Genomic DNA, 26327 nt, shown 5'->3' on the forward strand with positions numbered 1-26327 from the left:
AAGGGCATCTTCTCGTTACTCTCAGAGACTGAAATTCGGGCGAGCGTCCTCGCAACGCAAACCCAATTTGCATCCTTAAATGTGACAATATGAGGGTGTGGACCATTCTGCGAAGTGGTTTTCGTGCTCTTCCGCGGAAGGGATGAGTACTGATGGAGCTACGCGCTCGTGACTCTTCTCTCTCTCTCTCTCTCTCTCTCTCTCTCTCTCTCGGTGTGCGCCGTGTTGTCCAGTGGGAGTAATTGTGCCGCCTCCGCCGAGCCTCCAGCTGCTGCCGCCCTTATCGCAGGCTGCCACAGCCAGCGCTGGAATCGATTGCATTGCATTTCATGATTACCGCGCATTAGCTCAACTAATATGAACAAATTATTGTGGCTCCTCGTGTAGCGGGAAATAGGGGCGGCGTGTGTTTGCACGTCGGCGTTGGCGTTCGCAGCCACCGTACCGCACCGCACCGCCTCCTGCGCTCACGCACGGCCCTGGCCGAGGGCGTGATTAATAGCTGGCCAAGAAAAGCGCCAGCTGCATCAGGCGACCAGTAATTCTGCGGCCTACCGGAACAGGTGGGAGTGGCAACGCTCGGTCATAAACCGGCCGCCCCCGCTGTTCCGCTAATGAACTGCACCGATTGTCTGGCCCGTGTTTCCGCTGCCCACAGCACGCCGAAAGCCCCTCGGGCAGCCGTTGCTGCTGCGCGCTCCTTCTTTAGCTTTTCCAAACCAATTTGGCTTACCACTACGTAGAGCGAGAACGCTTGATGGTAGGTAAATTGCTTTTACCCTGGTAGCGTCGTTTATCTAGAATAATTTTCTTAAAATTGTGATTTATAGTATGCTCTTCACATAAAACCACTAGTCTTTCGTACTCCTGACAATCAGAAGGTATTGACTTCAGTTTTTGTAACTCTGGAAGACTTTCAAGAGGTCGGTGAAACGAACTCCATCGAGAATTTTAGTCACGTGACGCTACAGACACAGCAGTAACATACAGTCTGACGACGTCATCATTTCCCAGCCTCCACATCAAGGCGACAGTATGTCCCAAGAACGAAGAGAAAGAGGAGGAGATAGCGTTTAACGTCCCGTCGACAACGAGGTCATTAGAGAGGGAGAAGGTTGGGAGTGCAAGTCGGCCGTACCCTTTCAAAGGAACCATCCCAGCATTTGCCTGAAGCGAAAACCTAAATCAGGATGGCTGGACGCGGGTTTGAATCGTCATCCTCCCGAATGCGAGTCCAATGTGCCAACCACTGCACCAGCTCGCTCGGTGGTGCCATAAACGGTGGCACAACAGAAACTTCCCCAGAATGCTAGTTGGTTCTGAGCACTATGGGACTTAACATCTGTGGTCATCAGTCCCTAGAACTTAGAACTACTTAAACCTAACTAACCTAAGGACATCACACACATCCATGCCCGAGGCAGGATTCGAACCTGCGACCGTAGCAGTCGCGCGGTTCCGGACTGAGCGCCTGAACCGCTAGACCACCGCGGCCGGCAGAATGCTAGTTAATCGGAGTAGTTGCTACGTATACACTATCTAATAAGACGCATCCGGACACCTATTAGTGGACATTAACCTCGGCTGTCTCCATTCTTCGTCTTTATGACGCCTTCAACTCTGCTAGGGACACACTCAGTGACGAGTCGCCGGCCAGGGTGGCCGAGCGGTTCTGGGCGCTACAGTCTGGACCCGCGTGATCGCTACGGTCGCAGGTTCGAATCCTGCCTCGGACATGGATGTGTGTGATGTCCTTGGGTTAGTTAGGTTTAAGTAGTTCTATGTTCTAGGGCACTGATGACCTCAGAAGTTAAGTCCCATAGTGCTCACAGCCATTTGAACCATTTTTGAACGAGGCGTCTGAATGTCTCTGGAGGAATGGCAGCCCATTCTCCTTCAAGAACCGAAACCAGAGAAGGTAGTAATGTTGGACACTGGGGACTGGAGCCACGTCGAAGTTATAACTCATCCAAAAGGAGTTCCGTTGCGTTCAGGTCTAGCCTAGGGGCAGGTCAGTCCATTCCAGGAATGCTACTGTCCACAAACTGCTGCTTCTCAGATGCCGCTTTAAGACAGGATACAGGGTCACGCCGATTCAAGCAGTGATCGTTTCCGAACTGTTACTCTACTGTACAGAATACGCATTTCCGTAAAATGTTTCCTGTGCTACTGCATTTTCTTAAGTGCAACAAGGGCATCACACCAAAATCGCGAAGTACACCCCCATGCCGTAACGCCGCCTCCTCTGTGCGTCACTATTTGCACTATATGTGTCAGAAGGAATTCTGCAGGCATTCACCAAACCCTCACGTCTCCATCGGATTGCCGTAGGGTATAAAGTGATTGGTCACTACAAATCACTCCTTCCAAGTTATTCGCTGTTCAGTGGTGTCGCTTGTTACACCATCTCAAGCGCACTCACTACAAAAATGTGTAACGCATTCTTATTAACTCCATACGCATATTCATTGTCTAGCTGGACTGCTGGCGGAACTTTGGAACTCTAGAGTGATTCCTTCCGCTCACTTCAAGCGATTTTTACAACCAACTTTCTCATTGCTTGACGGTCTCTGTCCGTAAATACATGAGGGCTGCCTGGTCTTGCTTTTGCTGTTTCCAGTTCGCAGCAGTCATTAAGAGTTGACTTGGGTGGCTTTAGTATGGTTGAAGAGCTCCTAATCGATTTACTACTCAGGTGACATTCAGTGACTAGTCCGCGTTCGAAATCACTGAGCTCTCTTGACGAACCCGTTGTGCTGTTTTGCCAGTTTTCATTGCTGCTATGAAGTTTCAGTTTGCTATAACCAAATATGTGTTACGTTTCCTCCTTGGCTCTTTCAACTTACGTAGCCTACTTACTGAGACACTGGAAGTTTGAGTCGTGAAAGTTAATCTACTCTTCCTGAATAGAAATTTCATTACCACATCTATTTGACATGACAGTTAATAAGTGTGTTTCAGCACATTTCTTCTATAAAAGTGAATATCTAAATAGTGTCTGTAACGAAGTTGCTTTCCAAGCAGACAGCTGTCACTGAGCTCTTTTGGCAGAAAATCAGACATGGCAGATATACATAGGCGCCTGCAGAATGTCTACGGAGACCTGAAAGAGAACAAAATCACGTGTGTCGTCTGTCATCATCGCAACAAGGTCGCGCAAACATGTCCGATAGCCCGCGCACAGGCCGGTTAGAACGTGCGGACACACTCATTCGAGGTGATCGACGGATCAAATTCAAGCATCTTGCTGCTGAACTGGATATCTCTGTTGGCAGTGCTCACTTCATTGGCTGTTCTCTCTCGTCCATCCTACAACCTGGACCTCGCCCCTACCGACTTCCTTCTGTTAGGCTCATTCAAAAATTCTTTCCGCGGGAAACAGCAGATGGATTGTGGGGATATTATTCATACAGCAAGACGCTGGCTTTGACGTCGACCGACAGAGTTACACCATGCAGGCGCATAGGACGTCCCAGTAAGATGGCGTAAGGCTTTCGCAGTGAACAGAAATTATGTAGAAAAATAGGGTTTTGTACCCAAAAGAGGCTCTGAGCACTATGGAACTTAACATCTATGGTCATCAGTCCCCTAGAACTTAGAACTACTTAAACCTAGTTAACCTAAGGAGATCACACACATCCATGCCCGAGGCAGGATTCGAACCTGCGACCGTAGCGGTCGCGCGGTTCCAGACTGAAGCGCCTAGAACCGCTCGGCCACACCGGCTGACCGACTTCCTTCCCCGTCCTTCCATAATCCGATGAGAACGATGACCTCGCTGTCTGGTCTCCTTCCCCAAACAACCCAACCCTCATTTACAGTACGCGGAAGACGCGAGACCTAAGCGCTTCTGATCGCGTCCGCCAATCTGCAGAGTCCACATTACGGCAAGTTGTCATACTCATTTTTTCGAAAGCAGTTTTATGAATTAATAGGGGTTGAGGTGGAGATATGTATAGGGGAGTGAAGTGAGTATGGGGAGTAGTAGGAGAGGGTTACGTTGATAATTCTGTAACCCTTGCAAAGGACCTTTCGAGTTGAGAAAATCCCAGTAAGCTGTGTGAAATGTGTAAAAGTTTAGTCATAGCGGTAACAGTGGTGAAGAGCGGAGGCAGCGAGCTCGATGCAGGAGACGAGACTTTCGGCTGGCCAGCGGAGTCTGGAACCACCAGAGACGGCCCGGTACGCGCACGCGGACACAAGTTGTCGATTAGCGTGACACGTCGCCCCCGGGGAGGCGGGAGTGAGGTGTGCTGTCGGCCCGTCCCGCGGGCCCGCCCCCTTCTTCTCCGTCATTACGGACTCCGTGGCTCGCGCGTCGACCTCCCGGTCTCCCGGTCCCGGAAGGCGAGCCATCGTTTAGCCGTGGCCCCGCGCTGGGCTGGGGTCCGGATGATTGAGAGTGGAACACGGAAAACACTGGCCAAATCCCGCCGCATCCCCCGGGAGAGCGCGGATTCCGCTACCACCGCCAGCCCTGTTGCCAACGCGCGCCGATCCCGCGGTCGCGTTCTGCGTTTGCTGTACGTTCCTCCACAGCGATATCGTTGGCCTTTCAACCGATGATCTCTGCTTAAACATTATACACGACGGCCACACGCTTTGTTTCAAACATTTACGCTCGAGGGTTGTTTTTTTGTTCTAATGTTGGGTTGCAGCTCTTATAAACTACCAATTGTTTCATCATCTCTACGTAATATCCAAGAACTACACTATCACTATCCACAAAGTAAATAAATACGCTGACATAGAACAGTACCTGCAGAATGTAGACATAGGAAAATGAGGCGTTTTGTCAGCCCAAATGAGAGCGATCTCACTTATGTGTCGTATTCTCTGGTCTTTGTTTATGCAGTACCTACGCACATTTCGTTTAATAATACTTTTTTTTCGCGTTGCTGTGGCTTTTTCAGGTGAATACATTATGCCTACTTGCAGAACAAAGTCCTAATGTACTGCAGCTATAGTGGCATCGTCAAATGTCAAATGCAGGTTGTTTTCAGATTTCGACCTCTTACGTATTGTGTCTTTGAGCCGAAGAAGAGGAGTTATTCTTATGTGTTTGATGAATCTTATCAAACAGCACTTAAAATGATGAATTAAGAGTGATAATCCTTAATCCATCAATCACGATCGGGATCACTTCCCTGTTTTTCAAACACGTTTTTTCCAGTCGATGTATCTTCCCTAAAGATGCCAAATTGTGCCCGCTGGCCATTGGCACCCAAAACATTCTGACTCATGTTGTAGGTCCTTACTTTATTTTTGTCTCGGCCACCTCAGTGGTTGTTTGATGCATCACGCCACTACTTCCTCTCCTGTGCCAACCGCTTCATCTCGAAGTAGCATTTACACCAACCGTTCTCGATTATTGCTGTGTACATTCTAGTCTCTGTCTCCCCTTTCAGTTTTTGTTAACTAAGAGACTATCTAGCTCTAGTTCACGTCGCTGACCTCTAGGTCATATGCTTCGGTAAACAATATTCAAATACAGCTGTTGTCAAGATGAGGGAAGATGCATTATTTTAATTCTGATCGTAACAAATGGTTCAAATGGCTCTGAGCACTATGGGACTCAACTGCTGAGGTCATTAGTCCCCTAGAACTTAGAACTAGTTAAACCTAACTAACCTAAGGACATCACAAACATCCATGCCCGAGGCAGGATTCGAACCTGCGACCGTAGCGGTCTTGCGGTTCCAGACTGCAGCGCCTGTAACCGCACGGCCACTTCGGCCGGCTGATCGTAACAGTCTTGCTCATTTTTAGCTCTCTTAATTGGACATTATTATAATTGTGAGAATGCAATCCCATCGTGAATCACTTCTTACGTCATTGAATGAACATCGTCATGCAACACTGTCATGCCTTTCACGATAACCGTGAGTCCTACGGAGTTTTCAGAACTGCCACAGAACATTTACCACGCCCCACAATTGGAAGGAAACCTTCTCAACTTTGTTTTTCCCCTGAAAATTACATATTTGTACGAAACATTTCTTTTGATCCGATACCTGTTCCTCAAACGAGGGTGTCTTAAAAGCAAAAGTGTGCTACGAGTGTGAAGTGATGGACGATGGTGGCCCTGTCGAGTGCTGTGTCGGTGGGTAGACTTTCCACCCCCGCTCCTGCTGGCCTGTCTCTCCAGTTCCTGGAGGCTCCTCTGTGGACGGCGCTTGGGCTCTTTTTGCGACGCGAGCGCCTCGGCTCGGCTCGGCTCGCCGTGTTGCGATGAAACGAGATAGCGCCACGCCGGCCCGGGTCCAGCGCCATCACGCGCGCCATTACGGCTCACGCACACTCATAATTAATGCCGGGTTACACGTACAAATTACGGCGCCGCCACTGCCGCTGCCGCCGCATTCATATTGCATCAAAGTGGCGGCCGGGCCCGGGTGCGCTGCTCTCTGTCCCCTTTGGGTGGCTGGCCCACGGGGCATCACACCCGGCGCTGCGCTCCGCTCGCTCTTCGCCTGCCCGCTCTACTTTTGTGTTAATTACTTCGAAGGGGGGATGATTAATGGACTTTACTCGGAAAAGCCGCTTAAAACTTGGTCACGCCGCGTGCGATGCGACACAGCGCGCCACTGCCCCCTCTCGCTTCCCCGCTCCACCCCTTCGCCGCCAGAGATTTGCGCCCCTCTTTTGGCTTTTTCTTCTCCAGAGCACTCGGAGTGACTAAATCGTCTCAAGTTGCCAGTGCACCTGCAAGGCGGTGGTTGTGATCTCCGCGGTTTCGCTGTGCACACATTATCAAAAGATCAATGCCTTGCCTTTGCACATCCTCGTGTGCCATTGGTAGCCGTTACGGAATACAGTCATTATTTCGCTTCGTTAATCAACTGCTCTCCGCCTTTCATAAATCACAGAACACTATTTTCAAATACAATGCCAACTTACGTCGGTGACACGGGCAAAAATAACGTAGCTTCCCCAGTGTGGTTCTCACCGACCTTAATTCTGTAATTTAGTTCGGATACTATAAAATATACAGCATTTAATCATTAGAACTACGATAGTATCTAGATGGAACTAAGTGGAAAAATGGGATAAATAAACACGGGGGAGGGGGGGGGGGGGTTATTGGGGAACAATCTAGTAACCGATTAGTTCCTAATGATTTAGGGTTTTAATTATAGCTTGAAGATGACGCATTGAGAATACAGCGTAGTGTTGAGCACTCTGGGCGTAGGCTGGACGACCGGGCGAGGATATGAACCCAGGCACTCGCAAGCCCCGAGGAAGCTCGCTGCAACACGACCGAAACACTGGTTATTTTAATGCTAGCTTAGCACCCACTGCTTCGCTCGCAGAATTTTTTTTTTTTTTTTTCATTTAATCGTATTTTTATGTTTTTCACAAATTGCATCACCTTCTAAGCTTTCCACGCTAAATTGAAGATTTATAAGGATGATCTTTTCCGAATATTCTTCTGCCCAAAAGGCGATGCTGGTAGATGGAGTTTTGGTTAATCACGCCTTTTGCATTCTTGTGCAGGTATTTCCATACAAACTTTCATCACCTAACAAATATTTCTTTGTATCCAAACAATTTTCATAAATGTAGCTGAAAATTTTTTGATGTAACGAAATATTTTCTTGAATATTTTAATCCATTATTGCACTCTCTTAGGGGTTGAATTTCCGGAAACAATGAAACACGTACTTTTTTATTTCTAACCGAGAAGTCAAATACCAATTGTCATAGACTTAGCCTTAAAAATCCTTCAGTAGTTCTTTAGTAATTATTTATTTTCAAGAAAACTTCTAGCCACTATTTTACCCCATTCGTGGCTGAATTTCCAAAATTCTGAAACACACGTTTTTTATTTTCTGACTGAGAAACCAATTACCACTTTTCGTAATTCTAGCTTTTTGTGATTAACGACATATTTTCAAAAAGCCGGTCATCCCCTATTTCAACCCTTAGGAATGGAATTTCGAACAATCCCTTCTTAAACGATGCCTATAGTACAAGAGCCACACCCTCTCCAAATTTCAAGTTTTTATCCTTAGCGGTTTGGTCTGGGCGATATTGAGTGAGTGAATCAGTTTCTTATTTAAACTTTTAGAGTATTTTATAAGATGACGCAGTAGCACACCCAGAAGTATTTTAATTAGATTCATATTGGTTGCGGAGGACTACGTATATGTATCATCCAGATTTATGGTATATACGACTTCTTGGGCCCCCTGACTAGGAATGTTTCATTCAGTAGCGTCAGAGGCGCTGTCATTGTCCTCTCTTTTTCTCTTATCTAAATCAGTTTAGGATAATGTTTCCACTTTAATGATTGCGTCATCGAAACATTAACTAAGTTTATTTTAAACCCCATTCCATTAACCATTCTGTGCCTCCATCAGTAATATAGAATCCGAGGATATCAGTAGGTAAGGTGAGAAATTGCCGTCAGATGTTGGCTTTTAGTGTCCTGCCATTAATCACACAACCATTAACCACACGGATTGAGGACAGGGGAACTGATCGGCTAAGCACGACAGAGGTAGCTGCACAGCACGCGGTCCTCGTGAAACGACGTTCGCAAGAGATCTTTCACAAGTCTAGAAATAAGGGATGGAATGCCATTCAGCACATAAGTCGTACCTTCCAGCAGGTACTTTATCAGCCAGGCTAGGGATGATGCGATTCTGTAACATATCGGCTTACCTCGGACCCGTCACGCTGACATTTTATTCACGATTTTCAAGCGGTGTCAATGATGTGTTCCTGACAAGAACCATATGTTGGCCGTTTCTGCACTCGTTTTTGGTTTCAGTCTTTTCAGCCACAGTATTTCATGAAGTACTACGTTTTCGTCCGCCGCTCGTGGTCTCACGGTAGCGTTCTCGTTTCCCGAGCACGGGGTCCCGGGTTCGATTGCCGGCGTAGTCAGGGATTTTTACCTGCTCCGAGATGACTGGGTGTTGTTGTGTCGTCTTTGTCATCCTCATTCATCCCCATTACGGTCGGAAGGAGGCAACGGCAAACCACCTCCATTAGGACCTTACCTAGTACGGCGGTACGGGTCTCTCGCATCGTCCCTCTACGCTCTGTCAAGAAGTGTGTGACTTCATTTCCAATGCATTTTCAGACCTAAGCGGACTTTTGGGTCACGCTATATATAATGCTTTAAGGGCAGAAAATCTGTAAGTTAGCAGTATTTCTGAACTACCTAGCTTATAAATACAGCCGCGCGGGATTAGCCGAGCAGTCTGGGCGCTGCAGTCACGGACTGTGCGGCTGGTCCCGGCGGAGGTTCGAGTCCTCCCTCGGGCATGGGTGTGTGTGTTTGTCCTTAGGATAATTTAGGTTAAGTAGTGTGTAAGCTTAGGGACTGAGGACCTTAGCAGTTAAGTCCCATAAGATCTGACACACATTTGCACATTTTTTATAAATACAGATCACCATCGAAACCAAACAATCCACTGCATTGGCCAGTCTTCTACACGCTTACTATTTAATTGTAAGTAGTGGTGTAGTATCATCCAAAAACGAGGCTGGCTTTGGCACGTCATCGTAATCTTGTTGCAAGTGGTACACGATATCTTTCATCTTACCTGGGAATTGGATTACCCAGCCAATTACAGGGGGACCTAACTGTTAATTTGAGTACGAGCCACTGTTCAGTTTGCCTTTTTCACCTAAGCTAAACCTCGGTAGAGATAGTAAAAAGATCTGCGGCCGGCGAGGATTGAAGCGCATTCTGTTCGATTTATACCTAAACATAAGCCCTTTAAGTTACTCAGAGAAACCAGAGACACCTGTAATCATTTAATGTTCGAACTGTGGCAGAACTTTTAGGACACACCCAAGACCGAGCGAGGTGGCGCAGTGGTAGCACACTGGACTCGCATTCGGGAGGACGACGGTTCAATCCCGCGTCCGGCCATTCTGATTTAGGTTTTCCGTGATTTCCCTACATCGCTGCAGGCAAATGCTGGGATGGTTCCTTTGAAAGGGCACGGCCAATTTCCTTCCCTAATCCGATGAGACCGATGACCTCGCTGTTTGGTCTCTTCCCCCAAATAACCCAACACACCCAAGACTGGCATTAAGTCAACGTATGATGCGCGGAGTGGCCGCGCGGTTGTAGAGGCGCCATGTCACGGATTGCGCGGCCCCTCCCGCCGGAGGTTCGAGTCCTCCCTCGGGCATTGATGTATGTGTTGTCCTTAGCGTACGTTAATTTAAGTAGTGCGTAAGTCTAGAGACCGATGACCTCAGCAGTTTGGTTCCTTAGGAATTCACACACATTTGAACATTTACAATGTATGAACAGAGGATCGAATTCTTGGGAGAGGGACAAGTCAGTGATCGGTTTTGTCCAGTTTTGTTGCACTGAAGATCGATGTCCTTTGTTTGCACTGTGGACTGTGCGTAATGTCCTGACAAGGGAACCTCCCCATCGCACCCCCCTCAGATTTAGTTATAAGTTGGCACAGTGGATAGACCTTGAAAAACTGAACACAGATCAATCGAGAAAACAGGAAGAAGTTGTGTGGAACTATGAAAAAATAAGCAAAATATACAAACTGAGCAGTCCATGCGCAAGATATGTAACATAAAGGTTAGCGTGAGCCCAGAAGCGCCGTGGTCCCGTGGTTAGCGTGAGCAGCTGCGGAACGAGGGGTCCTTGGCTCAAGTCTTCCCTCGAGTGAAAAGTTTAATTTTTTTATTTTCGCAAAGTTATGATGTGTCCGTTCGTTCATTGACGTCTCTGTTTACTGTAATAAGTTTAGTGTCTTTGTTTTGCAACCGCACCGCAAAACTGTGCGATTAGTAGACGAAAGGACGTGTCTCTCCAATGGGAACCGAAAACATTTGGTCGCAAGGACATAGGTCAACCGATTCCTCCACAGGAAAACACGTCTGATATATTCTATACGACACTGGTGGCTCTGAGCACTATGGGACTCAACTTCTGAGGTCATTAGTCCCCTAGAACTTAGAACTACTTAAACCTAACTAACCTAAGGACATCACACACATGCATGCCCGAGGCAGGATTCGAACCTGCGACCGTAGCGGTTGTGCGGTTCCAGACTGTAGCGTCTTTAACCGCTCGCCCACTCCGGCCGGCCTATACGACACTGGTAACGGCATGTGCGTCACATGACAGGAATATGTTGTCGACCCACTTAATTTCTACACTTGACGAATGGGTAAAAAGCTTCTTCTACCTTGCCCGATTTAGGTTTTCTTGTGGATGTGATAATCACTTCCAAAAAACTGATGAAAACATAAGAGTTTGTCACATAAACTGCAACAAATGAATGCAACAGTTTCACAGTCGCACAGTTTTCCCTGTGCTCTGTCAAAACATATGTTTTTAACGTTTTCAAATTTTTCCGTGTTTAGACCGTCAAATCCTGCATAAGTCCAAGCAAATCTGAACATGTCCTGGAATTTTGGAGAGCGGAGTTGATTATGTGTGAGTGCCTGAACTCTGATAATTGACACACGATCACGTAAACAGTACTGCTCTGTGTACCTGTGCAGCTTTGCAAAACAATTGTCTGAAAATAAAAAATTAAACTTTTCAGTCGAGGGAAGACTTGAACCAAGGATCTCTCGTTCCGCAGCTGTTCACGCTAACCATGGGACCACGGCGCTCCGGAGCTCACATTATCCTTTATGTTGCATATCCTGTCCATGGACTACTCAGTTTCAACTTCTTCCTGTTTTCTCGATTGATCTGTGTTCAGTTTTTCAAGGCCTGTCCACTGTGCCAACTTATAACTAAATCTGAGGGGGGTGCGATGGGGAGGTTCCCTTGTGAGGAGACTGAGGGATGCGTAAACACTTCCGGGGGAGAGCAGACGTCTGATCGGCCAGGAATGAGGAAGCCAGGCGGTCTGAGCCCGCAGCGTGAGTCACGCGGCCGATGGGCGCAGAGGCCCGGGCGGCAGCTAATGCGGATGGGCCCCGCAGTCGGAGCCACAGCAGTAGGGCAGCACACTGGCCTGTAGCCTGTAGCCGGCGCAGCGCTGCCCGGCTCCGGGCTGGCCCCCTCGCCGGCGTTCATTGGGGACACTTAGCGTCGCCAGCAGATCTGCGCCCTGTTGCCAAGCATCCCGTGCCCACGCTCACAACCAGACTATCTCACTCCCACCGCTGCTCTGCATACGATAAGCTACCCCTATCGGGTGTCACCCCCGTGCTTGCGTGCCGGTCCCGAGCTGAGAAAATCCCGGGTCATTTATCGATACGACTTTCCCGGGGCAGTCCTCCGACAGTTGTACAACAACTAAACAATAGAGCAGTTACATCCGTTCCAGTCCTACTCTGCGCAACCCCAGTCAGCCGGAAATTGTGTTGGCGTGGTGGTCTCGAACGGAGAAGTTCCCAGGTCACGTATCGGTACAGCATTCTCAGAGCAGTCTTTCAACAATAGCACAAAAACTAAACAGTCTTCAAGATACTGCACTTTCATTCCTATCAAGTCCTACTCTGCCTAACCCTAATAAGTTAGCAATCCCGTTGAGAGACCTAGCAGAAAATCCATATGTACGCTACTGATGATTTACCACTAGCTGTTGAGAATGAAAATGTGGTCCAGGTAGGCAGTAATCTGTTCATTATCCATGAAATTAGCCAGTATCAACCGTGGGTCATTTTCAAAAAAATGGCTCTGAGCACTATGGGACTTAACATCTGAGGTCATCAGTCCCCTAGAACTTAGAACTACTTAAACCTAACTAACCTAAGGACATCACACACATCCATGCCCGAGGCAGGATTCGAATCTGCGACCGTAGCAGTCTCGCGGTTCCGGACTGAAGCGCCTAGAACCGCACGGCCACCGCGGCCGGCGGTCATTTTCAAGTACATATATTAAACTCGGGTTTCATTTCACATTTTACTACATCGCTGGTACACGTGGACATCTATTCATCGTACTCCCATGCGTATGTGGCACAAAAACAATGCGGTAGTGTACATAAAGCCCATTAGCCGATACATACAGAAGAGCAAACAAGCTGTTGTCTTCTGCATCGCTATAGCAGTCTGCTGAATACATACACCTTGTTACTTGGTGGAATTCGCCTCCATTGTATACTTTTTAATTGGTGCAGTCACATTAATTTTTCGAGATACTACACTCGATCATCTCCACAGGCTTCTACTTCGTCTGGACACCTACTAACCACGATACCTATTTAGAGATTTAGAAGCAGACCCGAAAGTACAGTGTCTTCTAATCCCCAGCTGAAATTATTTTTTGCAGTGCTAAGATAGGAAACGGACTAGGCATTCCTATTTTTCATGTACTCAATTCCTACGCTACTTATATCCTTTTCGCATTCCCCCTCTAACGACATTATTGTAGCTTTCTCTGTATGTCCATCTTCTCAGAGATGGTTGCGGGACTCGGCTCTTCGATACAGGATGTCAAATCAAACACCTTGCAGCCATCTAGTTTCCAAACTTAATTTTATTTGGCTACCAGTTTCGGCGATTTACTACGTCATCTTCAAGCCCCTGGTCAACGTGTAGGAAGACTCCACCTCGGTTTGGTCAAAACAGGGGCCAGCAATACTGGTATTAGTAAATTTCTGCTTGCTATTAGGGCTCACTATAGAAAGCAGAAATCTACTAATACCAGTATCGCTGGCCACTGTTTTGGCCAGGAACAAGGAGTAATCTTCCTACTCGTCGTTCAAGGGCCCGAAGATCGCGTAATAAATCGCCGAAACTGGTAACGAAATAAAATAAGTTTGGAAGCTAGATAGCTGAAAGGTGTGTGCTTTTGCATCCTTATTATACCTTTATTCCATGTTATTCATCTTATTACAGTGCGGGAAATTTAGTTATTAATTAAAGAGTAAGATAAGGATTGTATTGTCACCCACCCTTTTTGTCATCTGTATGGACGGTACTCTACACAGATAGAAGGATCAGGCATCAAGATAGGAAGGACGAGTTGAATGTGCTAGCATATGCTGATAAATTAATGATTTTGCAAAACAATGGAGATAACCTTCAAAGAGCTATTTGTTTACTACGTAAGATTTTTAAAGAATAAAACTTTCAAAATTTCTACCTCAAAATCAGTAACCGTGTCATTCCAACACAGATTCAGTGAGAGCAAGGACTATGTTGGATGACAGAATTTTAGAACAGTTTCAGCATTTTAATTAATTAGGAGTGATAGCTCTATGATTACAAAAGAGACATAAATAATAAATTAGGAAGATAGCAGTCAATGTGCAGAACTATTGGAGGAACACGGGAAACAGTTCGGACCAAAACACAGCTGAAGCCCTACAAGATACTAGCGGGACCAGTTATTCTATATTGTAGTAAAACGTAGACATTAAGACAGAAAGACCACAGCATAGAACCCACAGAAGTGAAATTCGTTAGAGGACTGCTGGCACAAATCTTGATAAAAAGAGAAACAAGGATACACCGAACCAACTACAGATATTTGCGTTGCGATATAAAATGGAAAAAATTAGAAGGAAGCGGAAAAAGCATTTAGGAAGGATAGACAAACAAAGATTCTGAAAATGGCAATCAGACTTACTAGTTGCAGAAACCTAGAAGGATCGAGGCAAAGATCGATTAAGACCGGAACAGACCGCCGGCCGGAGTGGCCGAGCGGTTAAAGGCGCTACAGTCTGGAACCGCACGACCGCTACGGTCGCAGGTTCGAATCCTGCCTCGGGCATGGATGTGTGTGATGTCCTTAGGTTAGTTAGGTTTAAGTAGTTGTAAGTTCTAGGGGACTTATGACCACAGCAGTTGAGTCCCATAATACTCAGAGCCATTTTGAACCGGAACAGACCGAAGGGCATAGTTCCTGAAATTATGACGACATTATTTTAATTAACAACAAATCAGAAGTTATAATATTAACTACCAATCATTTCGTTACACGTTTGGGGAATGGTCCAGACATTTACATAAGTGCATATAACAACTACATCCAATACCACTTATTGTTAGGTCTGATTAAACCACTTGGTTTCACTAGTGTCAGCATTCATGACGGTTGGTGGTTCACATCCAGAAAATGTTTACAAGGCATGTGTGACTTGTACATTGTCGTGGAGACATTAGCGAAAGCAATAACGATCCTTCCATATTTTTCCCTTGCAGCGCATGGTTCAGAAACACAGTACTAGTAGATCCAAGCGCTTCCACTAAAGAAAGGAAGAGGTAGCTGGAACTTGTGCTTTTGAGAAGAAACTGCAACACAAAATTACTTTAAGAGAACGTTCACACGTACGGAGACAATATTATTTGTTTCCTCACCGTACTGAAAAATCTCTTATGTACGAATAAATTATAATTCTTTTCATTAGTTACTTTTAGACCTTGTAAATGTACTATAGGTTTCAGTGCAAAGACGCTCAGATGATTATTTTACCGAGAAGAGTTCAGTCTGCTCGTGAACACTTCTCACCACTCAAGGAAAACGACATTTCTAGTGAATACGAGTAACACACTCCCCGCTGTCATTAGGCTGCTGTCGCCCAGTCAAGGAGAACCACACGGGACACAGCTCTTCCTTGATAACAACATCGACGCGCACGCTGCTACTTAGAACGTACTGCCTCTAGCCGTGTCTCGATGTACGCAACCGATACGCTGTCCTTCGTGATAAAAGCACTTGACATTTAAACAACTTTAGCCAAAGAAAAAGCGAATACTCAGTACTTTAATTTAAATACTTCACGCGAGCATTTGTACACACTGACTCTCAGTGCGCGTAATAAAGACATTCCTGACATATTTCACATACGGCTGCGGTACGTAATAGTATAGAATCTGGGCGTACTGCCAACGTATGTTTCACGCCGTATTTGAGACAGCTTGTTACGGCTTTCTAGCGAGCGTGTTAAGAGAAATGGTTCATTAAAGATCTATGTCACAATTTTACGTCTTGAAACTCGTGTTCTCAGCTGTGAGACACGCACGCACATACCGAAGAATAGGAGAAAGTATTGACATCGACTTGCATTTAAGTCCCTACCTCTAATAGTTTTGTTTTATTATTTGTAAAGATAATGCCCTGTACTGGCACAGTTCGAATCGTATTTTACGCAGATCGTGGAATATCTTGTATGAAACGTTTCATTACAAATATAAACGACCACTGCATCAACGTACTTTTTCCTTCGTGACCTATACATTGAATAGATATGAGTCTCTTAGTCCGTTGCCGGTGTCCGTACAGTGGGGGTCGCATTTAATTGAAAAAAAAAAAAAATTTTCAAATGGCTCTACACACTATGGGACTTGACATCTGAGGTCATCAGTCCCCTAGAACTTAGAACTACTTAAACCTAACTAATCGAAGGAGATCACACACATCCATGCCGGAGGCAGGATTCGAACCTACGACCTTAGCAGTCGCGCGGTTCCGGACTGAAGCGCCTAGAGCCGCTCGAGCACCGCCGCCGGCTATTTAATTGAAGATTCTATGTGACTCATCACCTGGAAGTGTCCTTCCAGTTAAGGATATGATATTGCCTAGCAGGATTTATTTTACATCGCTATTTCTTTTTTCATACATTAAGTTGCGATCCGTCCTCTTGATTACAATAGAGGGTCGTAATATTTTAAAATATTACTGCTGTTACTGAAGATAGATGATACTGCACACATTTTGGTTGTTAACAGGATGAGTTTCAGGTGGTAGTTACCTTCATATTTATAGAGCCCTATGCGACTTAACTGATTAGGTCATCAGTCCCCTAGAACTTAGAACTAATTAAACCTAACTAACCTAAGGACATCACACACATACATGCCCGAGGCAGGATTCGAACCTGCGACCGTAGCGGTCGCTCGGCTCCAGACTGTAGCGTCTAGAACCGCAACGATTTTTCAGTATATTCAATATGCTCTCGATTTTTTTTCTCTTCGATTACTAAAGCAAGGAAGGTTGCATGTTTTGGTACGTAAGAACGTTTGCTGAAGATCTGTCCCAGTGTAAACACATACAAAAGTGTGTACCTGTAGTTGGCTGAGGTAGCCTGTTGTGTGTTTATAGAAGTGTACAGCTTGACAGTGTATTTTTGACTGTTTAACGATGCACAGTTGACTGCATGCTGGTGGTGTGTGGCAGTGTGTCGCTGATTACGTTGTGATATGTGGCTTATTTCATAGTGGTGTGCAGCAGACTGCATAGGGGCATTTAGCTGACTATGTGGTCCCGTGTGGCTGACTGCATAGAGGCATTTAGATGACTGTTTGGTGGTGTGTGGCTGTAGCTCGATGTTTGTGGTTGACTGTATGACGGTGTGCAGTTGACTGCATGCTGGTGGTGTATAGCTGACTGTGTGGCAACATGTGGCTGACAGCTTGACAATATGTGGATGAGTGTGTGGTAGTGTGCAGTTGGCTGCATGACTGCTTGGCAGTTTGTGTCTGACTGTGTAGTGACTTACTCAGTGGTGTTGTGTGACTGACTGCATGTCCGCGGCGGTGTGTAACGGACTTGAGAATGGTGTGTAATTTGGCGGTGGTGTGCGGCCGACTACATGTGTTGCGGTGCGCCGTGTGTTGCAGAGGCCGCCCAGCTCGACGCTGTCGTACGGAGGCCCCGGGAACGACGACGTGCGGTCCCCGGGCTCGGGCGCGGGCGGCACGCCGGGCCCGCTGTCGCAGCAGCCGCCGTCGCAGCCGGGCGTCGACGCCGCAGACCCAGGTAGGCAGCGTGTCGTCTCCGCGAGCTCCGGCGGCCACGCCCACGGCCACGGGCCGGCCCGCCCCTTCACCTCCTACTACTACTGCGGATCCTAGAGCTCTTCCCACCTCCCATGTCCCTCTCAGCCGCGACCCGCGTATCGGCGTGTTTAGTACCGTACGTAGGCGGGAACGCAACAAATCTCGACCTCTGAAAAGCGAGTTGATTTTTCTTCAATTTGATTATGTCTCCCTGTACGTTAACAGTTTGAACTGTTAACATCCTTTTAATTTTGTCATCATTTTCTATAACACTCTGATCATTGAATAAAATAGTGAAAAGAACTAATTTTTGGTTTAGTTATTTGTACCGATGCTCTGAGAGACATCTAATATAAAAGCAAACCCAATAAATAGTGCTACAAATATGTGCGAATCTGTGCACGTCTTCTCTAGCGCTAAAGAGGGGAAAAGATATTACAGTTTCGGAAGTCACATTTCCCGCTCTTCGGTCACTCTGTTACGAAAGCTAAGTAGGTTACGAACAGTACGAACATTTTGCAGTTTTCCGTGTGTCTCACGATGCCGCGTGCGACATCAGTGCTTGCTAACTTGATAACTCAGTTCTTTATGCTAACCGAATAGTTCAGTACTCTCGGCAGATGATAAGAGGAGGGAATCACAAATGCAGAAAAGCTTAGAAAATGTCCAATAACTGTGGCGATGAGATGTCCTATTAAAAACTATTAGAGACACAAAAGTCGTAATATTGAAATAAGAGTGTGAAGTTGCTATTAGCAGACCGTTGTTGAATTCGGAAAGCCAAACCAAACACACCTGCGTTGTTATTGTGGAGGTTATTGTCACCGGGAATAAACTGAGGGGATAATAAACTGCACAAGAAAGGAAATGTATTACAAGTCATGTGTGCAGTGGAAGAAAGATAAGTTAGAAGAGAGATGGTGAGACTTTTAAAATTATTACGTTCCCTCGATGGAAGCCAGAGAAATAATTTTAACAAATTGGAAAGTATACTTAATACGAATTTGGTCGAAGGGACGCGTTCACTAAAAATTTTTACTTTCTACATCTGGGACTGTAACGACTTTCCACAGTGCTGCTGATCCATTCTCTTGTACCATTGACGATCTGAGGGACGTAATTGAGAATCCAAATACGGTGTTGCGAGTTCCTTGCGAAGTTATTTGAAAACTTTATAACTACGTTGATGAAACTCGTTCTTTTACTTTTCTGCGCGGGATTAGCCGAGCGGTCTTGGGCGCTGCAGTCATGGACTGTGTGGCTGGTCCCAGCGGAGATTCGAGTGCTCCCTCAGGCATGTGTGTGTCTTTGTCCTTAGGATAATTTAGGTTAAGTAGTGTGTAAGCTTAGGGACTGATGACCTTAGCAGTTACGTCCCATAAGATTTCACACATATTTGAACTTTTTTTTTTTTTTAGTCTGTATTACGTGGGACTATTGTTCATTGGTCTTAATCTAAAGATATTTCATGCATTATCATGTGGAATGACAACTTCCGCAATTTTCAGTGACGGAACGGCGTTACAGTATTTCATTAAAACGAAAGAGCTAACTTCAATCTTTGATCGGCCTGCCTCATTTACATTTGGGACGGTTCCACTGCACAGCTGGTTGGTTCAAATGGCTCGGAGCACTATGGGACACAACATCGGAGGTTATCAGTCCCCTAGAACTTAGAACTACTTAAACCTAACTAACCGCCGGCCGCGGTGGACGTGCGGTTCTGGTCGCTTCAGTCCGGAACCGCGTGACTGCTACGGTCGCAGGTTCGAATCCTGCCTCGGGCATGGATGTGTGTGATGTCCTTAGGTTAGTTAGGTTTAAGTAGTTCTAAGTTCTAGGGGACTGATGACCTCAGATGATAAGTCCCATAGTGCTCAGAGCCGTTTGAACCAACCTAACTAACCTAAGGACATCACACATCCATGCCCGAGGTAGGATTCGAACCTGCGACCGTAGCGGTCGCGCGGTTCCAGACTGAAGCGCCTAGAACCGCTCGGCCAACCCGGCCGGTGCACAGCCGGTGATATGTGCCAAGATTTTTTCAGCAGTGTCAAGATCGATTTGGATCACTGGACTTATTTTTGGAACTTTTTTTACATTTTTTTCCTCGCGTCGATGACATCAGCAATAATTGTCTTTTATACGGGCCTAGTCTTTTGTCCCGGTTCGAATATAATTCAAGAAATTTAAAGTGGTTTCATTTACAAAAAACCTTGCTGGTATTGAAAACATATTGCATGAAAATGTCGAAGGACTTATCTTGGTGTGAACTTTGAGAGATGCTTTGCATCTCGCTTTGCTGCTGAGACCGTCAGAATTGTGGACCTGCAGCTGTCGCAGCAGACTTTTGTCTGGAAGAAGTCGCGAGCTGCGCCGCGGAACTTTAAGGGCGCGCAGAGGGCGCGAGCGTCAGGAGCCGCTCCTCCTCACGGCAAGGGATTTATGCTGCCTCCGGGAGGCATACAACACCCGCCGACAGCCGCCTCCGCTGCTCCAAGTTTCGCAATCTCGCAGCCAGCGTCGGTATCTGCTCTGCTATCGGGTGCCGCTGCGAAGGCTCGAAAGACCGCCGAAGCACGACCACACCCTGATAACGCCACTCGAAGTGCCGCCGGATGCCCGTCATCACTACCAGCTATAGAACTCTGACCCTGGAATCGATGTAGGTGCGTATCGTGCCGGATGCATACCTCAGCTACTTTAATAAATATCCGTTCGTACCACAGATGTACATGGTGTAGGCGCTATTGATCTTTTCATTCTTGAATGATCCTTACCTAGTGCTCTGTCTCTAACCACCACATACATCCTGAGCAACGAAGAGCACTGTGGTGTCGTTACCCAAAGATTAAGACACCTGACTCGATTTTGCGATTTCGAGAGAAACTGTGCTCAAACCTTCACCCCACGTTCCAGATTTACGTTTTCCATTATTTCCCACGACTTTTTCCGTGCGGTACAATTGGCTAACGGAGCAAGTGTCGAATTGCTAATGGCGCAAACGTCGACTAGTTCCCTCCTCTCGAACTGCATTCAGTAGCGTCCAGAGTTTTTTGTATTTCAGTTGCTAAACTGACGACAGTAAACTCATTAAAATGGGACTTACCCCTTTGTTGGTACACAACACGTAGGAGTCGGAGGTTCAGATAAAGATTGCCTCATCCTCGTATTCATCTCACATGATTTATAGAAACAAAATAACAAATTTTAAGTAGTGTTTAAACCAGCTCTTCATGGCTTATACGCCCTCTGTCTTGACTACAGGGCGACATCGGTCATAATTAACAAACGGAAAAATACGATGCATCTTTTTTTTTAATAAATCCCCATCGCCAAAATATATCTATATATCTGTGGAATTAGTCTTAGTAATCAAAAAATTGTGAACACTCAGCTTCAGAGATTTAGTTTAAGGATAGCCGGAGAAGCTTTTAGGTCTTTCTCGGCTTCTCTCACTAGTAAGGGGTCCCTTGCGTCACTCTCTTCCCAGGTTTCTGCTAGTGAGAAAAATGACAACCGTCAGTCGCTGAAGAGCCCAAAAGCAGCTGGTCGTAGGGCTTCACGCTCATCCACAGTCCCGGAGACGGAGCCAGTAAGGTCCTCCCAGCCAGGTAAACCCAAGGAGCAGCGAGAGAAATCCTAAAAGAAAATCCCTAAGACCAAGGAAAAGCTGCCATTCATTGGGAGAATTATAAGAATTCCAGCATGTAGTTCATCGATGGAGGAGATCCTTAAAAAAGCCACATGTGGCCAGTTCATTTGTTCGCGGGCATACTACCCAAGTTAAATAGATTTAACACAGGATACAGAAGCGATGAAGGGATAAGTTCCTAGATTCGTCGTGTATTCTTCTGGGTAGCATCAGCAAGTCACAGACATGCTCAAGAAACTACTTTACGATTCACTACAGGGTAAACGTTCTTTAAATTGGTGCTGTGTGTGATACGAGGAGATCCAAGAAACTATTCCAAAATGAACTTTTATTCTGTTACGAGGGATGTTCAAGAAGCAATGCAACACTTTTTTTCTGAAGAAAAAGGTTGGTTTTATTCAGGATTCCAATAATCCATATTATTCGCCACTCTTTTGGCTGAAAAACTATATTTTTCAAGGTAACGTCCATCCAGTGCGACGGCCTTCCACCACTACACAGGGAGGCCTGTATGCCGGCACGGTACCACTCTACTGGTGGACTTCGGAGCCAAAGTCTTGCGGCATCAATAACCTCCCCATTGTCCACGTACTTCTTCCCGCGGAGCGCATCCTTAGTTGCTCTTTAACGTCTTGTGTTAGGGGTGGAGGAACCCTGCAGACACATACCTTTGAGTACTCCAACTGGTGGACGAGTGTGTCATCACTACCAACAGACATCCCGCTGAGCAGCTAGATGTTCGATTGCGATCCGTCGACCACCTCGAATGAGAGTGTCTGCACGGTCCAACATTTCAGCAGTCACAACTTTGTGCGACCGGCCGATATGCGGGAGAACCGACAGGTTTACGCGATCTTGTTGCGATGATCACAGACCGCCTCGCCCAACGACTCACCGCGCTTTTGTTCACTGCCAGTTGTCCTCAGACATTCTGCTAGGGCCAATGAATATGCTCTGGTCTTCGCCGAAAGAACCTCAACAATTCTGTTGAATGTTTCGTACAGCGCCACCACCTATCGGAATTTCATGAAACTATAGGGGTTGACGCGGTAATATACCACATTGCCTCACAAAAAATTTTGTTTATTTTCAACTGAAATTGGCCAAGAAAAAAAAAAGTTGCGTTACTTATTGAGTCGACTACATCCTGAAATTCGTACTTATGTGGGGCCGTATTGACGGACTTTGTCCTTTCGCCACATCTAAGAATAGGATAGAAAAGAAAGGGGAGTAGAGAGCAAGGGGCTGTAGGGCACTGTGCACCCTTCGCTACGTACCCCACATGATGTCTCGTGATGTCCAGACGAAGAGATATTGATCGGGTTTACTAGTAGTACAGCTCTACAGCAGCGACAAGTGGTACACATCTTTCCGCGTCCAGTGCCAGGCTTCACTGCTGTCTCCAGCAATCCGGACTGGAGAGACGCCGCTATTTCGGAGCCCCCAACCCCGCGCTGCCCCCACTGCCACCGTCACGGCGTGTTAGCGCGCCTCCACCGTAAACAAACACCCGAGCCTGATCGCGCAAGCCGGAGGATTCACTTACGTGTTTGTATTTTTAGTGCGCCGCGAGGCTCCCACTGCACTCGGGGCGACCCGCCGAGCCCTGGCCGAGCTCAGGCCAGCGGACCCTGTGGCATTAGGGCCTGTCTGGCAGGTTTAACAAGAGTGATGACGCCTCACTGGTCAACTTATTTTTGTCGGTACCGCCGGGAAAGAGCAAATTACAAAACTACAACCACATCTGTAGTTCAGGCGACAATAAGCATCTCTAGTGTTTAGTTTCCTCTGTGCGCCGTCTACATTCTTAAAGACAAAGAAAACTGAAATCAGCAAGAACCTTACCATTTCGGAAGTAGGAAACGTGAATCGATCTCCAGGCGACTTTTTGTACCGGTATTTATGACCAAATACATCCGTTCGACTTTTTAAGATTAAGACGTCTGAACAATGTTTGGGAGGGCTGGTGTTCAATCTGACCATCCAGGTTTAGGTTTTATTAACTTAGTTTCTTCGAAAAGGACACGTTCTGTTTCCTTCCCCTATTCCATGCCGAGTGACCTCGCGGGCTGCGGAGCCATCAACATAAATCTGCTTCCATCAACTTTTTAAGCGATATTGTTTGCGGGCCTAATTATAAAACACGCAAAATAATACTTAAGAAGCGCGATAAATCATAATGTCTTCATATTTGAATTCAAAATGAATATAATAATCGATCTATATAATTCTGGAGAATCACTGAAGGAAGAAAGCAGATGTAGACTTAGGTTCAGTGGTTCAAATGGCTCTAAGCACTATGGGACTAACATCTGAGGTCATCAGTTCCCTAGACTTAGAACTTAACCTAAAGAAGTCACAAACATCCATGCCCGAGGCAGGATTCGAACCTGCGACCGCAGCAGCAGCGCGGTTCCGGATTGAAGCGCCTAGAATCGTAGATTTTGGAACTAGACTTTTGTATAAGACGAAGTAGTTCGGAGGACTGAGAATCGAACTAAGTAAGAATATTTGATGTGATTTTTAAGGAAGATGTAATTGGTAAATATGTAGCTGAAACACTTAGCCTAGAAAAAACAAAAAACTTTTATTCAGTGGCGCTGAAAACAAAAACAGAAGATGAATAGTTTTCTGATAATACACCAACACACCCCAAACTATGTTCTGTTATGCTGTCGATGTGCATGACGTTACTGAGCAGTTAAGACACCAAACTCAGGAGTTGATCGAATCTGTAGCTAAAACAACAAACGTGAGCGTTAGATTGAAAGTTATGTTCGTATCGGCGTCAGGCTGACAGGACATGTGCATGGTAATATACAGAGCTGTAGAGGGTAAAAACTATAGGGAAAGACATATATCATAATACGTCCAACAAATAATTCAGAAGTGAGGAAGCGAGTCCTGCTCTGAGATGGTTGGCACGGGTGAGGAATTCGTGGCGAGCTGCATCAAGCTAGTCAGAAGACTGATGACTCAAAGAAAAAAATGCTTGAATAAAACAATAGACGCGTAACATGTACACCATCATGTCAGTTGTGGAGTTGCTTCTCATCTGAACTTGGTCAAATTGACACGACTATCCCCTTAATGAAAAATCTCCAATATTTGTTTTGGAGTAAGAGGAGTGGTATGGATGGGCGACTCATTTCGATTGATCTTTATAAGCCAAACGCTGACAATTAATTAATCGCTATCTCAGGTCTAGTTGCTAGTGACCGTTTTCACAACCTCAAATATGAGGACAGATATCTACATTTAATCTACGGGAAATATTGCTATTCATTGTACATCGTGTCAGTTTTCGTTTGGAAAATGTTTGTCGGGGAAGGCTTTTCGCTACATTCAGCTTTTAAAACCACATGTTTGAGACGAACAAAGGGCGCTCCCTTGCTTTGTTCGTGGAAAAACTCTGCTAATGCACGAGTTCACCGATCAACATGCCGGTAATTTACCGCAAGTTGGTGATAAGTCCTTTTCAGATGGATCGGGTGGCGTCCACTGGATGCCAAAACCGGCCGCTCGCCTCGATTTGCATGGCGCGCTCTAAATACTCTTAGCGGCTGCGCGGGGGCGGATACGAGCCGAAAGAGAGGGATTTGCCGCCGCCGCCCTCCGGCCTGCCAGGGTGTTATGGGGAGTTATAGCTAAATATGTTTACATGCGGCTTTGACGAGAATTTATTATTATGACGCGCATAGGTTTCAGCGCTAATTACTGAACTCGTAAATTCCGATTTGCATGTCCGATGTGTTGCCGCCGCCGACACTCGTTTAATGTGCGCGAAATTACTGTTTATTACTGGTCCATGGTGCGTAGGATTTTTCCCCTTCTCTTTTCTGTGCAATGCTGCGGAAGCGTTAGTTCTTTTGTGATGTGTTTACTTTTCGATGTCATATGTTGGCCGGTGTTAAAAACAATATTTTATCAAATATCTACTTCCATTTTCGATTCGTATGTGAGTCTTGGGCACACTCTTTACGCATTTAAAAGAACATTCACTCATGTTTCTGAGCTCTATTTAATGTTGAGCTTAATTCCTAATGTCTTTATCTTCTCTGTCCCTATTTAATATATTTTCTCTTCGAAATCTTCTGTCCCTTATACTTGCCTGCAGCGTCACCGTTTTATATTCTTAAATTTATTTACAGCTGTAGAAGGGAAGTAAATGCAGCGTTCTCCTCTGCTATTTGCTCAGTGTGTTGTAAGAAATCTTTTCCTTCACCAACCTGCATCCCTCCCCTCCCCTTACCGAAACCCCCCTCCCCATCCCCTCCCCCTCTACCCAATCTCCCATTGCCACTTCCCATTACAGCTTCGAAGATAGCGATGGATCGTACTCTTAAAGCCCAATCTGATGTTGTGACGCTTTCGAGCCGACACTTTCGAGCCGACATATACCATCGTTCTTCTAGAAGACGGAGAATATGAAGTTTATAGTTTTCTTGTTGTAAGTCACTCATATTTGTTTAGCAGTGTTGTCTCTGTTTTAGATGCCTCAAAGTAGTGACCAACACTAAAATTACATTTCAGCTGGGACTCTCGTCTCATGTTAAAGTATTTCACACATGTAAACCAACTATCCACTTCTTAATTTTTCTGGGTTATGTAATGTACTGGCGAAATAATGTACAGTTTAATGTTGTAGGCGAAGACATGGTATATACGACATACCTGTGCAGTTAACGTCACTGTTGAATGGTAAAGGCTACATATACAACATAGACACTTGCCCTTGGGAACACTGATTCCTCCACGCAAGACATTTACTGCCTGGCGTCCCACGAAATACCATCCTCTGTCATAGGCTCGGGTCCTTCCCTCGAGGTTGGGATCTGTTACCCATCTCATGTGAATATTCTACACACAGTGTAAAACATTATCAGTCAGAAAAAGGAGCATGAATTGCCGTGCTTCCTACGTTGTAAGATCTTGTGATAGTGATTGCGGTAGTGATGGTACACTACGTGATCAAAAGTATCCGGACACT

General features: G+C 46.0%; 1 protein-coding gene across 1 annotated transcript in view; it reads left to right on the plus strand.

The window, feature by feature from the left end:
* LOC126481099 (homeobox protein homothorax-like) overlaps positions 1-26327 on the plus strand; it is a 494851-nt gene that overhangs the window by 359388 nt on the left and 109136 nt on the right. Inside the window, exon 7 of the mRNA XM_050104618.1 lies at positions 17524-17662. Coding sequence (XP_049960575.1) covers positions 17524-17662 — 139 coding nt within the window. The remainder of the gene's footprint in view (positions 1-17523; positions 17663-26327) is intronic.

Source organism: Schistocerca serialis, chromosome 5 (assembly GCF_023864345.2).
Source record: "Schistocerca serialis cubense isolate TAMUIC-IGC-003099 chromosome 5, iqSchSeri2.2, whole genome shotgun sequence".
NCBI classification, from domain to species: domain Eukaryota; kingdom Metazoa; phylum Arthropoda; class Insecta; order Orthoptera; family Acrididae; genus Schistocerca; species Schistocerca serialis.